At 52.4% G+C, this 17,577-nt stretch overlaps 1 protein-coding gene across 21 annotated transcripts in view; it reads right to left on the bottom strand.

Moving 5' to 3' along the window:
* Nucleotides 1-17,577, bottom strand: part of PTPRF (protein tyrosine phosphatase receptor type F) — a 560,345-nt gene that overhangs the window by 88,035 nt on the left and 454,733 nt on the right. For all 21 annotated transcript variants that reach the window (XM_065555287.1, XM_065555291.1, XM_065555298.1 and 18 more), the window contains 4 exons: nt 4,958-5,227; nt 2,581-3,162; nt 1,603-1,736; nt 226-370 (listed from right to left, as the gene is read on the bottom strand). In XM_065555287.1, the coding sequence (XP_065411359.1) occupies nt 226-370; nt 1,603-1,736; nt 2,581-3,162; nt 4,958-5,227 (1,131 nt within the window). The remainder of the gene's footprint in view (nt 1-225; nt 371-1,602; nt 1,737-2,580; nt 3,163-4,957; nt 5,228-17,577) is intronic.

Here is a 17,577-nt window from a genome sequence, read left to right as displayed (position 1 = left end):
CGGCATGGCTGAACGACACAGACAGGACTTACCATATCGCCTTCTGCCAAGCAGGCCAAGACCGGAGTGCTGGCTGGCTTTCCCTAACCCGCCCCGGGTCGCTATGTGTCAGTGGCTGGTCTGACAATACAAGGGCAGGAGCCCTGAGCCCTGATGCACCCCATGCCCGGGTGGAAACCAGGCTGCCTTTGCTCTGTCCTCACTAACAGCCTTGTGGACACTTACTGGATTGGGCAGTTCTGGCTTCTAGAACTGGGGTGTACACCCCCAGCCCCAGCTCCGAACGGGCTCCCAGCTGGAACTTGTACAGCGTGTCAGGCTTGAGACCTTCCACCGCGTACGATGAGCTTGGGTCAAAGTTCACCTTGCGCTGGAAAACGGATGGGAGACTCCAGTTATTTTTCACAGTTAGAGAAGAGCAGATCAACATTTCTCCCCGGGGATCAGCTCCCGAGGCCAGGGGGAGCCAGTGGCCACGCTCACAGAACTGCCCCGAGCGCCTGAGCTCCCCGTGCTGCCAAACACCCCTCCAGTGCCCCGAGCTGCTTGAATTAAACCGCCACGACTCCCCAGGGAAGTCGCTCAGCTTTACGGTGCTGCCCACGCCGCGCGCCGGTCTGCACAGCGCTAATTCCCTGCGCCAGGTTGTGGGAGCACCATTAACTACAGGCGTGAGACTCAGGACAGCTGGGTTCTATTCCGTGCTCTGTCTCAGACTTGCACGGAGTCCTGGAGAATCCCTGCCTGGCTGTGACACGGGGAGAAAGCCCCACCTCATGGACTGGCTAGTGTTTGTAGCAGGCCTGGAGATGCCCAGGCGGAAGGCGGGTCCCCTGGAGCGCTCCATCAACCTCTGTCCTGCAGGAAGGGCGAGTCGCTTGCTTACAGGAACTCACTGTTGTTCAGTGGAGTTCAGCCTGCAAAGCGACTGGTATTGTTTCTGGCAGAAACATACAGGGAACCGGACCACGTACACACGCAGCAATGGGACACCAGGGCTCTGGGTCTGCTGCACTGCCCCAGGGATAAATCTGAGATGGCTGCTTTGGGGTGGTCTTGATTGTTCCAGGGACCCAACATGGATTCTGGAGGGACTCTCCCCAGGACACCTCCACATCCTTCTCCTGGGCTGCATGGCCGTTCCTGAAGGTCCAGCTGCCAAGGCCGCCTGGCCTCCAAAGCAGTTCTGGTCTTGGAGCCGTGCAGCCACGTTTCGTAGCCAATGTTATAGCCCATTTGAACGCTTTATTTTCATTACCCTGCACCTGTCCCTTGCCAGCCCAGCACTAGGAATGCCTTGCTAAAACCCAGAGATCATTGCACTGTGCTTTCTCGAGGCACCAGAGCTTCAGATCACAGACCCCAGACTAACTCGATGGGAATCCACCACGTGTTGGAGAAGCAATGTGTACGAGAGACAGGCTGAGATTAGGTTTCACCCTACGGTAAAGACGCAAGAGGGAGAAAACACTTCTGTTCCCGTCCTGCCATGCAGCAGCCCCAAGATACTCCAGCTACGGTAGCGGTGGCCTTTCCCCAGCCGCTGGATCATCACGCTCTGACCCTACTATTCATTGGCCGCAGCCAAGGCAGACTCCTCACCTGACTCCCATCCTCTCCTTCCCAGTACAGCAGTTCGTATTTTGTAATGCGTTCCTGTGAGGCTGGGAGCCACGTCAGCAGGATCCGGGTATCAGACTCTGCCTCTGCCTGGAAATCAGCTGGCTGGGCTGGAACTGGGGACCAATACAATACAGTTAGTGCTGGCCTGGGCGCTACAAAGGGCGGCAGAGACTCTGCTCCCATAGGCTGAACCTGGCCCTGGAAAGGATCTTCTGTATTTAACCTTGGCCCTCAGGCCAGGCCAGGCGACGAGTCCTTCCGGCCAGGCCGGTGACCAAGGGTGTGCGGGCAGTGGAGCTGAAAATCCAGCTCGAGCAGACAGACCCGCTTGAGCTCTCCCCGAGTTAGCACACTAAAAACAGTTGTGCAGCCCGGCGGTGGGAGGGGCCAACGACCCCAGTACGATCCCGTCCAAAAACCTAGGTAGGTGCTCAGGCGGCCAGCCCCTCCCACTGCTCCACGGCCATTTCTAACGCACTCGCTCAGCCAGAACTTGTGTGCGTCTGTCTGTCTGCTGGAGCTGGGACTCACTTCATCCAACTCCAGCGCAGACCCACCAGAGCTATCCAGGCCATGCTCGTTCTAGTCACTGATTCAATCTGCACCCTAGGCCTCTTCCATTGCACAGACATACCCTCCCAGAGACAGCCCGCACGGCAGCAGGGGTGCGCTACTCGGCCTCCACGGGGGTCCAGCCAGAGTCCAACACAAGTCGCTACGGTTGTTATTTCTGCTGAAATTGACACAGATTCCCCCCGACACTCACTAACGGTGTGAAGCTGCTGTCTCTGGCACTAAGCTGTCACTCTGGCACGTGACTGGTAAAGCACCCAGCGGGGCTCAGAAGCCCGATAAACAGAAGGCTCCCTGCAGAGCAGCATGCAGGGGGCAGAGCGCAAGGGACACGCAGCACCGGGAGCAGGACGGCAGCATTAAGAAAGAAGGTTTCATACATACCCCCCTGCTGAGTTTTGACCTGGATGATGTCCGAGGGAGGCCCATCTCCCACGGAGGTGAAGGCCAAGACACGGATGCTGTAGGTGGTCCCTGTGATCAGGCTGCCCACAGTGGTGAGGTGACTGTCGTCTGTGTTGTGTTTCTGCCACATGCTCAGAGGCAGATGGGGGTCCGTAGTGTAGTACACCCGGTACCCTCGGATCTGTCCGTTGGGCTCCTCCGGCTGCTCCCACTGCACAAGCATGGTGCTGGCACTCAACATCCGTGCCTGGACCTTCAGGGGCGGGCTGGAAGGAGCCTGCTCTCCAGTCCGCGCCTCCACCAGGTCGCTAGGAGGCCCCCGTCCGATATTATTGACGGCAATGATGCGGAACTCGTACTCCGAGAACGGGCTGAGGCCACCAATGCTATAGCGGGTTGTCGCTACGCCGTCCACCTCCTGAAACGGGCCCTCCCAGGACTTGGGCTTGTACTGGATGACATAGTAAGAGATGGGGTCGGAGTTACCAGAGTCCCAGGTGAGGGTCACGCTGGTGGCTGTTGTCTCAGTCACTAGTGGCTCCGTCGGTGGCTTCGGCAGCGCTGGGATTGGAAGGAGAGAGAAGCATTTTAAATAATTCAGTCAGCTCAACTCCTGTAATGTGCAGAGGGATAAAAATGGAGCTGGCACCTCCCATTAACATTCTTCTTTAAAAGGCAGAAATCATTTCATACTCTGAAACATGCATTTTTATATCGTCATATATTGCATGAAGTGGTTCTTAATGGGAGGATAAACAGAGCAATCATATTATTAGACGTGCTTGAAGCACTTGCCAGCAGCAGGCTAAATAAAGGTAATTTAAGAGGGATGCAGGAATGCTTGTTGTCGGGGTCTTGAGCTGGCAGTTGAAAGGTGCTCACCTGGGCTAGGCGGCACCCCCAGGAGTAAGCTTCACAAAGGGACGCAGTAAAACGGCCTAAACACCACACACAATCTGGGGCCACGCCACTAACTCCACAGAGACAACATGCTAGGCTGCAGGGAGCTCATGGCAAGTGCAGTTAGACGGGCGGATGATAAGGACGCCCGGTAAGTATTACAGTACATGCAGCCAGAGAAATTACCAACTTTTACAGCCGTTATTTCACAGGGTGGCATGTCAAACCATAACCAGACAATATATTGGGCCACAGGAATTCTGACACTGAGATCACTGAAGTGTTAACATAAGAACGGCCAAACTGGGTTAGACCAAAGGTCCATCTAGCCCAGTCTCCTGTCTTCTGACAGTGGCCAATGCCAGGTGCCCCGGAGGGAATGAACAGAACAGGGAATCATCAAGTGATCCATCCCCTGTCGCCCATTCCCTGCTTCTGGCAAACAGGCTAGGGACACCATCCCTGACCACCCTGGCCAATAGCCATCGAGGGACCGATCCTCCATGAACTTATCTAGTTCTTTTTTGAACCCTGTTCTAGTCTTGGCCTTCACAACATCCTCTGGCAAAGAGTTCCACAGACTGACTGTGCATTGTGTGAATAAATACTTCCTCTTGTTTTAAATCTGCTGCCTATTAATTTCATTGGGTGACCTCTAGTTCTTGTGCTATATGAAGGAGTAAAAAAAAAAATTTCCTTATTGTTTCTGCTTGGGGCGGCAAAAATCCTAGAGCCGGCCCTGGGCGCCGGGCTTTGCATCCACAGGAATCGATAGTGAGGTGAAGCCCACATTGGGGCCAAGTGAAGGAAACGCCTGTCAGTGTTACAGCAGGAACAACACCTTAGAGACAGTGCAGGATGGGAGGAGGGAGGCAGAGAGAGGGCAAGAAAGAGGGTGGAGGCTGAGGGCATAGCGGGCAGTTGAGCTCACTCACCGGTGAGTCCCTATGCACACAGCCCAAGGGCATCGCACCGGGTTTATCCCTGTTTAAAATGGGTCCCTCGACAAGGAGGAGGGTTGGGTCACGGGGCCTCAGGGTGCCCTTGCTAAGACGCAGCTGCAACCTGCCAGGGGCTGAGCCAGGCCTCGCTGGCTGGAGACCTGAGTCAGAATTCCCCCGGAGAAACAGACCTGGAGCCCCAGTGATGCCTCTTGGCACATCAGGGCCTGTCCACAGGCAAGCAGCCTCCCACACTCTCCCTTGCCAAGGGAGGCGTGGGCTCCATGCACAGGGAGAGGAGACAGGCCGCTGGCGGGAACAGTCAAATCTAAGCTGGAAAACAAATGGAAAAATCAGGTTGCGGGTTGTGAACTTTCTTCCCAAGCAGCAGGGCCATGAGGCTGCCGTGCCCCTGCAGTGTACAGAGTGCACCCAACGGCAGTCCAGGGAAGGACTAGGCACTTCCACACCCCTCTGAAAAGCAGCAGAGCTGGGGGGGCTGTGCCGGGTCTTACCTTTGACAGTGATCTGGGCCGTGGCTTCGATCATGCCTAGAGATGACATGGCCACGCAGGTGTAGCTGGCAGACTGCACAATGTTGTTCAGCTCCAGGACATTCCTGCCGACAGGCATCTCATCTTCTTTGGTCAGTTCCTCCACGCCAGCCATCCACTTCACGTAGGGCATTGGTGCGCCCACTGCCACACACGTGAGGTTCACACTCCCCCCAGGCATCACCTCGTGGTTGCTGGGAGGGATCGAGAATCGAGGTGCGACACGCCGCACTGTAACAAGGAGGAGACAGTTAGTGGTGTCACTGGATCGGCACGTGGCACTCAGCTACAGCAAGGGGATTCGACATTTTCACGGACAGGGCGTATATCTATCCATAGAGATAGATATAACGAAGCACAAACGCTGTTTGCTGCTTTGTCAAATTGCACACACGCTGCTCTCCTTCCTTAGCCACTGGCTTATTAGAACCACTCATTAAGGGCTGGCCCATCCACTCCCCCCAAACTGAGGCTATTACTAACATGAACCATTCCCCCATTTACATTACATCCCTCTAATTGGAAAGCATGCACAAATGCCACTCACATGCTTTCTTTGTACAGGGCCCACTGAAGCTCTGAAAAATGGAATTACCTGCTCAATTTATTAGCTTCGAGCAACGCCACCCACTCCCTACACCTCACAGGGCTTGGGCAGGGGGGGCATTTCTGAATTAGCACTGGGGTTACTGCAGAAAAAGAAACAGTCACCAGAGCTGCATGACAATGTCACAGCCTGATCCGATCACCTTGCTGGGCAGGAAACACTATTCCTGACGGCTGTGAGATCACCGCCATTTCGACAGGCGAGCGCTGGGTTGCCAGAACCCGTCCCACCTTTGGGGCAGCACTTTGGGAGACCTATTTCTCCGTATTTCATTGCAAAGCATCTCTCCATAGCAATCTCTTGCAGGGCATTTCATCCAAGACTTATTTGTAAGCAACTCTCAGCTACAATAAAGCTCTAAAGCTGCCAGCTGTATGCATTCCAGTCCGAGAAATGACACTGAGAAACGAGGCCCCTTCTGCGGGGTTGGTGTTATGGGCCTATTTAAGCAGGGCTGGAGAAACACAACTGTGTCCTGTAAATCTCTGTCTGCTCTGGGCTAATGCAGTTTGGTGTGTAGTTAAAAAGGGAAACTGCCTGAACGTGTCTCGCCTGGAACCCTCGCGCTCCCCAGCCTTCTCCACTGGAAAGGAAATGTCAAAGCCCAGGGAAGGTTCACGACTGACTCACTCACACGGAGCCATCCATTCCCAATTACTCTCAATCAGTGCAACCACGGCTGGCAGAGCAGCGAACAGTCACAGAGCGGGATCTTCAAGGGAATCCCGGTAGCTCCAGGTCCCAGCACTTTGCCCGGGGAGTTGGAAGGACTCCCTGATGCAGGGCCCGTGGGCAGCACGGTGGCATTGGGCATCGTCCCACATCAGCTCTGGCACTGCAAAAACTCTTTGGAAATTGCGCAGCGGCTGACAGGCTGACTGCCTAATCCCATTTCACTAGCTGCTCTTTGATGATTCATTCCCAAATCAACAGACTTGCAGAAATAGACTGAACACAGAAGCCCCCACGCTAGATGTACAACAGAGCTATGACTTGGTGATAAATTAGACAATGCTGTCAACAATGTGTGTGTACTACACATCTTCGTGGAGACAAAACAGGGCTCATTAGCTCCTCACCAGCCAGGGGGAAGGATAACGTGTGCTTTTTAAGATGTCTAAATCCAAAGTCTTGCTGGTTGTTTCTTTTAATCAATTATTAAATCCCAAATCAATAGCTACACGTGTGATCGCCAGTGAGGCGCTACCTGCCTGACAGGGGAGCGCTCCCCCAAGCAGACAGAAATGAAACTCTCCTCGAGCGCTACACAGTCATGAGAACACCGCGCGTACTCGATGGACATGGCGATGGGTTTAACATGATGGTGTGTTTTCACTCAAAGCGCCCCAGCACCGTTCCTTAGGAGGCAGGTTCCATTTTCCAATGAACACGGTGCGGAATTCTTTCAGCCAGCCGCTGTTTGGACTGGGTCCCAGTGCAGGGACAGCAATCTCCCTGCACCTCCCACATTTTCAAAAGGAAGAAAAATGAGAGAGAAAAGCTGTAGGTCTGCACAGAGCACTTGTTCATGCATCTGACATGCACCAGGCAGGCAAGAGAGGCCGGGATGGGGTCACAAAGCGAAGGGAATGAGCTAAGGGGGATGCACACTGACTCAGGTATGCAGACACTGGACAATGGAAAACACCGAGTGCGACTTCTCCCCGAGGGGCCATGCAGGAGGGTTGGAGTCTCAGAAAACCCAGCATGCAGAAACAGCCCTCAAACCCAATCCTGTGAGAACAGAGCTAGAACGGCCTCTGTTGCCACCCCATAGACAGGGCCCCTGTTACAGACACAACTGCTCCCCAACCTATCCCCTGCCATTCACTTCAGGCTCAGAGAGCCTTGGGCCCCACTGACATGTAGCCCTCAGACTTGAGTCCCTGGCTCTCCTTTGTCAGAGCGAGGAACGCTGTCAGCCCTTGCTCGGAAGGAACACAGCTTGTGAATCTGCCGATAAACCCCTCCGTTCATTCCGCAGCGTGCTATGGAGAGAACCTCTGGCCCCTTTTCAAAGCTGCTGTTTACTATGCTGTCGGCAGGGGAAGAGAAAAGGCTGCTAGACAATATACTGGAGATGGGGGTCTGCGCGCCTAGGGACAGGATGAATGGCAAAGAAAATACTCTCTCCTCCCCTCTCCAGAGCGGATCAATACAAGCAAAAGGCTTCTAGGCAAACCCTTGTCCTTGAGTGACAGTCGCATAGGCTGGTGGGGCAGGGAGATGGTCCCAGGAGGCCTCTTGGTTACATCTTAGCACAATTTCTCCTTTACTTAAAGGACTGTTGTCCCCCCCGCCATGTGTGCATTGCTTGAATGCACTGTTCCACCATCCTAGGTGGGAACAGCTCCTCACCCCTCCTGAGGGCTGCAGCTGACTGCAGATGCCCCGTTACGCTGGGTCACACTGAGTGTCGCCAGGCCGTTCCCACCAATGCTGGACATGGGTCTAGCTGCTGACAGACCGGCCACTACTTGACAGCCGGGAAGATGGGTGGAAAAACAGCACTACCTTTGTTCTTCTTCTCCCACGCTCTGCTTCCCTTGGACCAGGGGCCCTAGGGACCCCCTCTGCCTGTGGCCTCACTCCACAGAGGGGTTGTGCTGGCCTCACCGCAACAAAGAGGCCAAAACGGCCTGGGCAGCAGAATCTGTGCAGAATTTGCAGCAGGTTAAAACTACCGCAAAAGAGAAGCAACAGGAATTGACAGAACATCCTGGGGCACTAGGGAGACTGGCCATCGAACCAGGGAAAGGCCGGGCCCGTGAAGGCCCTGCAGTGTGCCCTGGAGGTGAACCAGCCAGGGTTCTGCAGATCAGTGGGCAACCGAGGGCCTCTGTTCCCTCCCAATCCCCTGCTGCACCCCCCGCCAGACCTCAGTGTCTGGGCATGTCTAGCTGGAGTGCCCAGGGAGAGCTGATCTGCCCACACCTCACGGTGGTACCGAGAGCAGCCAGCAGCCGGTGCTGGCAAGGAGGCTCCATCGTGCGCTCACACCTAGGACGTGAGGAGATTAACCTGGCCTCCTAAGTTTACTTCTGAGAGACTGATTCAGTCTTGCTGGTGACGCACTGAGGGACTGCCACAAAGCTGGCCCCCTCCCTCACCAGAGTGGGGCTGGGAAATCAATGGCGGCTCAGCTGGGCTCCCGGCTAAGTGGAGTGAGGGGCAGCATCCTTTCAGTCACACCTTCTCGGCTAGTAACAATGGATACCAGGGCTGAGGGGAAAAGAAAGAGGGGGAGGCTCGGAGATGCCTTTAGTTACGAATCTGGCCATGATTCGAATCTAGCCAGACCGTCGGTAAGGGAAATACAGGAGAGGAACTCTCACACAAACCAGCACATCATCTGGGGATCATTGGCAGCTTCTTTTACTGGCTGGTCCAGTGGGACAAGCAGAGCTGCTGTCAGTTGGCATTGCAGAGAGCGGGCAGAGCTCTCCGAGAAGCTTACATAGCACCCACACAGGCTGTTCTGGCTCAAGCCAGTTCTGTAAGTCTCTTGCTTCCCCTAGCATAAGAACCCACTAATAATTTAAACCAGCATAACTCCCTCGAAGAGCAGCTCTCCAGAAATGTAAACCAATTTACAAGTCAAATCACAACAGCTAGTGCAGCCTGTGATGCCACTTAAACGCTTTGGAAATTTTTGTTACTCTCCATTTCTTGCGGTAACTTCCTCCCTTTTTTACTACAATTTTCTTGACAAGAATTTGCAATTTTTTTTTTAAATCTTCTTTTTGGATCAAGATCAAAGAAGGTGGTTTGGAGGTTTTGCAAGAACAGCATGGGGAAAATTGCTGTGCATATTAAAATGATTTCAGCAGACAATAGTATCATTCAGAGGTTCATTTAAACCAGCAGACTGTCAAAAATGAGATTCATTGCCATTCATCCCAGAACTGGGCATCTTGAAAGGCTGCATAACACAGAGCAATTCAGCAAGCTTCCCCCTTTGAGCGCCCTGCCTGGGAGGGAAATGGTAAATCACCCAATGCAACCGGAGCCGTTGCTCTGGATCATATAGGAGAGGGTGAAAGGACCGTGCACATTCTCCGAGGAGCTGTGGGAGAAACAAGCAACACCACAGCGCAGACGGAAGAGACTGAGAGGGGTTAATAATTTAGCATGCATTAGCGTGCACATTCCCTGCAGCTGGCGCAAAGAGCCTGGATCGATTGCCCTGCTCCTTTCACCCCTGGAGCGGCTGTTCCTCCAAGTCTCTGATTCTGTGAGAGAGTGACCTCACCACCCGAAGAGCCCGCAGGTCTACCCTCCTCTCTCTGCTCCCCATTCAGCCTGGGAGACTCCGGGCACCAAGGGCTTCACACACTCAAGGGTTAACCAAGACCTTTAGAGCCATCACATCTCTCATGTGCTGGAGCAGAGCCCGGCCCCAGTGGAAATGCTACAGAGTGTGTGTGGGGAGGGGGCAGACTTCCAAAGTGAAACAAGGGCGGCAGCCCTGGGAAGGGGGAAGTGAAGTTGTCTTTTCCCACTAGCTATCTTGGCAACAGCAGCTGACTCCTCTCTCCCGACCCCCAGGGTGACCAGACAGCAAGTATGAGAAATCGGAACAGAGTGTGGGGGGTAATAGGCACCTATATAAGAAAAAGACCCAAATATCGGGACTGTCCCTATAAAATCAGGACATCTGGTTACCCGCCCCCCCGTACCCTCCCCATATACAGACCCCCTCTCTCTAGCTCCCACAGCCCCTCTACCCCAAAACTCAATGCTCCTCCCCCCCACTACCCTGTACTCCATGCACCTGTTCCCTGGTCTCCCTCAGCTCCCAAACCGATTCCCTTCTGCTCTCACTGCCTTGCCATGGTGGCACCAGCACGATCCCCAGCTCCCACTCCCCTGGCCAATCACACAGTGGCAGGTGAGGGATGGGCAGGGCAGATTTCTCCCCCAGCCCATCAGTGCTGCCCCCCATGTATGTTCACAAGAGCCTCTGCTGCTGCCTTGTCTCTGCTGTTCTCCTGGGCATGAGGGACCCCCCAGTCTCCCAGCTGCTGCTCCTCTTGCACCCAAACCCTCTGCTCCTGGCTTCCCCTCCTCTTCCCTCCCCCCATGAGAAAAGAGCAGCCGTCCCCCCCCTGCCCCCCCCCCCAGGAATGTCCTGGGTTTGGGGAGGTGACCAGACATCTCTGAGGCGACAGACTCCCTGTCTCATTACATTTGAGCTGGAGAGCAAGCGAATCCCAGGGAAGCGGAATGTCTTGGCACCCCAACTCCAAGCCTACTGCCTACAAGTCCCTCTCTTTCTCCAAGCCACTTGCTTGAGGTGGGGAAGGAGTGAACTTAGGAGACAACCTCCTAGAAACAGGATCATTGGGCTGCATGGTTTACGCAGCTGTAGACACCTTTCATCTCTCTCTTTTAAGCAAGGTCTCCAAATCGAAAGGTAGTTACTGGAGCCTCACAATCTATTGTCAGAATCAACAGCAGGAGAGGAAAAATTGGAACCAGAAAAATGCATTTACAGTCTAATCTTGTGCTCAAACAATGCTGTACTATTTATGTTCCCAATGCATCCTTGAATGCTGACATTTTATAGACAATTTCCAAAACAGGGCCTTGCCATTTTTGGATTATATTTCAGCTATAACTTTTAGGTCTAATTATTTGCGCTGACAACCACATATAAAAGAGGATATATCATTACAGTGCTGCAGCACTGGAGACATCAGCATTCAGCATAGTGACATACTAATAGCAAAGTACGGGAGACGGAGATTGGGGAGCTATGCAATTTGCATTCACTCTCTGAAATTTCTCTGATGAAAATAACACAACATTAAGGAGGGGAATAAGAAAAAAGATCCACTGTATCAAGATAAAATAACTCTTTAATAAATAACCTTGTAGCAGTCGCAGAGCAATAATTAAATGCATGGGTGAGCAGTACACAGTTTTAAGTAAAGCTAGAAAAATGTAAGATGTAATTATCAGTGCCAAACAAATTATAAGCACTGCAAATCCCATTGGAATATTTAGAAACTATTTTCTGCCGTCACATTAAATATTTGTGGACGTGTGGATTTTTGATAGGGTGAGAAGGAGAGGCCAATGGAGAGAGGAGAGAAGGAGAGATGATCTGCTCCTCTTGGCTGATAGCCATTTTCTCACTTGCTCAGCTCCCTGCTAAGAAAGTGTGTTACTGAAATGCAGACGCGCCCAGACAGAGCCCGAGCTTCACTCTTCTTGTGATCTCTGAGCCTTCTCCGCAGCCTTGCAATTCAGTGACATCCTGGAGGCTCTGGGGCTCGGCTTTGGGGTTTTCTCTCTTTTCACTGTTGTCTCAGGGGCGGGTAATTCTAATCGCCAAGAATTCTATATTTAGAGGGAACACAAGAGCCTCTGCCTCAGTACAACTGAAACAGGAGCATGTTTCAGGGAGGGAAATGGGAACTAAGTAAATCCTGCACTGGAACAGCTAAACATGTTCTAATCGTCATTAAAATCAAGTCAACTCAGATGGCTGCTCGGTGGCTTGTGTGAAACAAGCTAGGGTCCCACCAGCTCCTGGGGGCAGGGCTGCACATCACAATACCAGCATGCTAACTGGCCCCCGGGCTGAATGGGCCTGCCCAGGACGGATCTATTCTGGGAATTAAACCAGTCACCAGGGCTGTCAAACCCAGCCATTTCATCAGTGCTAAATGTGTCACAAATCTCAAAGGCCTCAGCATTGGCCTAGACCTGGCTTTCCATGTAAATGTTTGACCTGCCCATGCCCTTTCCCTGTGTGATTGTTCTTTGGTCCCATTCTGCTCTCAGGGCAACGGAGCTGCATGGGGACAGAGAGAGGGTAAAGCAACGTTCCCTAGTGACCCAGAGCTCCTGGTAGGACAGCAACTGGACTTGTCAAGGGGTCACCCGGGCAAGGCTGAGGTCAAATTCTGCTACCAGCAAGGCAAAGAGCCAGCACAAGTGAGGAAGGCGAAGGCAAACCCTGCCACCCGAACATGCAAGGGGGCTCAGAGGCCTGGAGATCCCAGCACGCCAAGGGAGTGAGAACCACAGAAGAGCAGGAAGCCACGTGTAACACAAAGGCACCAGAGCACTGGGCCATTGTCCTCAGCTCCCCCTCTTTTTATACAGGTGCAGGGGAGAGGAGCACTCGAGCCTTTGCCTACAGCCATGATCAAAAGGGCGTTTAGCAATCTAAAAACCCAAAACAATGAAGCAAAAGGAGAAAGTGCAGCTCCTGCTCTCCACCAGCAGCTCACACAGCGAGAGGGGGAGATCAGTCACATCAAAGCTTCCAACTAGTGCTCTTGATCTCCTACCAGGAAACAGAAGCAGTTCGGCTGTATTAGCGCAGAGCCTGGTACGGGTAATGGGTGAAGGCAGAACCCCGCAGACGTAGCATGCACTTCTTTCCCCTTAAACACAGAACCCGCCGCTGGTGTTTTGCATGCAAATATATTCTGTGCATTTGAACTCTCAAGCAAGAAAGGCATGCAAGCAGCGTATCAATGCCATCACCAAAGTCATAGCAAACAGTAAGCAGATTTCATCGGGTGCGCTGTGGCCGTGCCTGGCAGGGAGCCAGGGTCTGTAGGGCCCGCCCCTTTCAGGGCTGGCTCTCCTTTCCCTACTGGAAAAGTCCCATCTGACGTGGCGTACTGTAGATGGATAAGAAGTGAAAAGGACCAACCTTCTCGCTGATCTGAGAGATGAAAGTTTGTTTTGTTTGATGGCAGAGTGCGATGAAGATGAGGAGGGAATAAAAAAAAGACAAGGAAAAACACAGAGAGTAAAAACAGGCCAAGCTTCATCTGTCCGCACACCACTGAAACAACAAGACAAGACTGCAGAAGTCAGTCAGGATTCCCCACAACGCACGCACACAGCTTCACACTCGCAAAGGACAAAGCGCTTCCACATGCACTGCTCAGGGACAAGCACCCACTGACCGACTCAAGACATACGGAGACATGGCAGACAGGAGTGTACATCACACCCCAACAGCTGCGGTGCTTTTCAGTGGGCAGCCCCACTCCTGGCCAGTATTCGAAGCACAGACACGTGAACACATGTGACACACACACACGCACGCCTTTAATCACAGCATGGATTTGCTCCAAACACTCCCGTGCTCCCATTCCAAGCATAGAGATGATGGCAAAGGCACTTTGAACCCACTGACCACACACTGGGCAGAGCATAGACATGTAGATCATAACGTTAGAGGAAATGTTCCTGGTGGTAAATGGAAAGTCTTCTACCAGGAAGAGCTGCTCCCCCTCTCCAACCAAAGAGCTAACTGTGGCAGAAAGATATTAGACAATTGACAGACATGTGCAGTCTCAGCTGAGCTCAGGGTCGGGAGAGCCTTACTGGAGCATTGTGCTGGGAGTGAGAGAGAGACAAGAAATCAAAGCAACAAGAACACCCAGAATGAATGTGGAGGTCCCAGTTTTTGTTCCTGCAGGAGAGACAGTAAAAGGTTAGTTACATTTTCCTTAGGGATAAAGAACATCTTATTTCTTTAGCCAGAACGCCATCACTCCAGCTAGAGATCTGTGGCATATCGGCTGTACCCCACCCCTCGCTGAGAGAACACAAAGAGGAGGGCTGACGGTTAAAGACTGCTTACGAATCACATTCTTTTGTGGTGAGGGAGGCTGTGGGGGGAGAAACCTGCTTTTCAGAAGAAACATTGCAAATTAAAAACCAGCATGTGGTCCAGTGTGTACAGTACAGTCAGTCAGTCATTTCCAGTGATCAAAGAGGACAGGATTTTAACCCACACTGACATGATGTAGAACAGGCAATGAGTTGCTAATATGGGCTACAGCAGAGGCCTAATGTAATGGAGTGTAATGGAGCTTGGAGGAGAACAGCACAACCGTTGCTTTTATTCCTTTTGTTGAGTCTGAACTTTTGATGAGCTTAAACTTAACCCAGACTTGATGTCTCTGTCTGAACTTTTAATCAAAGCTCTGACCTGCGAACTACTCATGACACCCCCCTCCCCTTAAGTAGCCATCTCCTCTTTTCTCTTTCTGAATTTACATTTTAACCTGTTTTATCCTGTAGAATCTTGATTGATTATACATGACCATTATGATCTGTTAATCACTTTGTTTACTTCTGTGTATAAATATTGATGCTCACCCCTAATAAACTTGCCACACTTACTCTGAAGCTTTTCAAGCTAAGGATAGTGTGAGCCCGTTGATCAACGAATTGGTGTCTGGTCTCTGACAGATTGTGAGCCCCATACCAACTCCGCACGAACTCGGGTGCTGGAGAGGTGAGTGAGGACTTGCTTTTTACCTAACAATTTGGGGGCTCGTCCGGGATTTCCTTCTGGTGCGGTGCCTCTGTCCAGTGGTCAGACCACTCATATACGAATTGGCAGGCGCCACGGGAGATTTCTCCCAGCCAATTCAATATTGAGGGGTTGTGTACTGGACAGCAGGGTAAACGCCAGTTGGAGGGCTCCTGTCAGACACCATGGGTCAAGGGACTAGCGTGCCTCTTGAGAGTCCGTTGGGGATTGTAAATAAGTTATGGAACGAAGGGAAACTCCCAGTACAGACAGGAATGTCTAGGAGGAAGTTGTACACACTATGTGTAAGAAATTGGACTGGGTATACCGCGGTATTGGCCAACCCGGAGATGAGGTGGCCTTCGTATGGCTCTTTCGAACAGGCTGCCTTAAGAGGAGTAAGGAGCCAGATCGAAAAAGACCATCCGGGACAGTTATGTTACTGGTTTTGTTGGGACACAGCAGCAGAGCTGTGGAAATCTTTAAAAATTATGGCAGTCAGGTATTCTCCCGAGAGTGAACCCCCTCCATGTTATTTCGATGAAGGGTGTAAACCACGGCGTGTTTTGACTCGTCAGTTGGTCCCCACTGCACCTGCCCCTATTCCTCCGCAGGGGGACTCTCTCCAGGGCGCAGAGGGGAATCTGCAGGACTCCAGATCGGAATCTCTGCAGAGGGATAAGGGGGAAATGGAAGGGCACACCTCGAGAGGAGTAATTACTAGGCAAAAGATCAAGCAGATGCAGCAGGTTGCATACCCCTCCCCTGGGGACGCCCAGAGGGTCCGGTCGCATCCGCAGATACTTACACCAGGGACGAATACATCCCTGCACCACCAGCTCAGCCCGTTCCCCAGGCCTGGATCAACTACGGGCAACAGCAGCAGCTGCAGCAAACTCAGCCTCCTCAATGACGGTACCCCGGGGGCGAAGGCAAACAATGTGATGGTCTTATTTCCTTAATGTCTTTAGCCGGCTCCTTCCTCACTTTCTCCCCTCCCAGCAAAGAGCCTCGTCTAACCCTTTCAGTCCAGGGACTGCCTGTCTCCTTCCTCAATGATACTGGAGCTACTTTCTCTCTTTTAAATCATGCCCCCTCTCCCTGGCTATCCTCTGAGGTTAAAACTGCAACTGGGGTGGAGGGCAACCCACAGTCTCTGGGACTCACTTTGCCTCTAAATGTTATTTATGCTGATAAATGTTTTTCTCACCATTTTCTTTTTTCCCCAGCTTGTCTGATCCCTTTGATGGGCCGGGATTTACTCTGTAAGCTTGAGGCTACTTTAACCTGCACTCCTGAAGGGGTAGGATTATTGATGACAGTGTTAGGAGATTCGGCCCCAACTCAGGGTAATTGGGAACCCCCCCCCCCTCCCCTGACCTCACTGACTTGCCTTTAACCCTCTGGGGAATTTCTGACACTGATGTTGGCCTGCTCCTTTCGGCAGAGCCAGTAAGGATTCAAGTGAAGCCCTCCTTAACCCCCCCGTCAGTCCCTCAATACCCCCTGTCTCTGGAAGCCCGGGAGGGCATCCGCCCCATTATCGAGGGATTCATTGCACAAAAGCTAGTCCGCCCTCAGCGCACTCCCTGTAACACCCCTATACTGCCTGTCAAAAAGCCTCCTAAAAAGGACGGAGACCCTATTCGTTGGCGCTTTGTACAGGATCTACGGGTTGTTAATCAGTAGGTGGTCCCTCTTCATGCAGTAGTTCCTGATCCAGCTACTATCATCAGCCAAATCCCCTGGGATGCTAAGTGGTTCACTGTTATTGACTTAAAATCAGCCTTTTTCAGCATTCCTGTGCACCCAGACTCTCAGTATCTCTTTGGTTTCACCTGTGAGGGACAAAGTTATGTCTGGCAATGACTTCCTCAAGGCTACAGAGACAGCCCCATGATTTTCAGCCAATGCCTCCGCCACTACTTGGAAGGCTTCACCAGTCCGCAGGGATCCACGTTAGTCCTATACGTAGATGACATCCTATTAGGTAACCGCAAAGAAGCTGCCCTCCGCATCGATGGTAAGGCACTTTTATTATACCTACACACCAGAGGCCACAAGATAGACCCTAACAAGATTCAGTGGGTCTCACAGAAGGTCCGATATCTGGGCTTCCTGTTAACCCCAGAGGGGAGACAAATGGACCCAGTCCGCATAAAGACTATCCAAAACTGCCCTCTGCCAAACACCAAGAAACAACTTCAAGGTTTCTTAGAATTAATTGGCTTCTGTCACCCCTGGTTGCCGTCCTGCGGGGAGTTAAGCAAACCGCTCCACCGACTCACTGCTAACCTTGCTCCTGACCCTTTGCAGTGGTCCCCGGACACAATCCAAGCCTTTCAGTTACTCAAGGACAGTGTGGCCTCCTCCATGTCTCTCCGCCCCCCCCAATTACAGCAACCCTTTCACCTTTTTGTCCACGAGAGGGGCGGAATTGCTAGTGGCGTCCTTACCCAGCTGAGCGGGCCCCACCATTTCCCGCTTGCTTTTTACTCTCAGCAGATCGACCCTGTCGCTCAGGGAACCCCATCCTGCACCCGGACTCTGGCAGCAGCTGCCCTGCTGATCACAAAGGCAAAGAGCCTGACCCTGGGTCATTTTACCACGGTTTGGACCTCTCATGCCTTGTCAGCCCTTCTGCGTAGGGGCTCAACCCAAGTCTTTTCGGCCCATCGT

Source organism: Chrysemys picta, chromosome 8 (genome assembly GCF_011386835.1).
Source record: "Chrysemys picta bellii isolate R12L10 chromosome 8, ASM1138683v2, whole genome shotgun sequence".
Taxonomy (NCBI): domain Eukaryota; kingdom Metazoa; phylum Chordata; order Testudines; family Emydidae; genus Chrysemys; species Chrysemys picta.
Note: the sequence above shows the minus strand (reverse complement) of the source record. Positions and strands in the feature narration are given on the sequence as shown.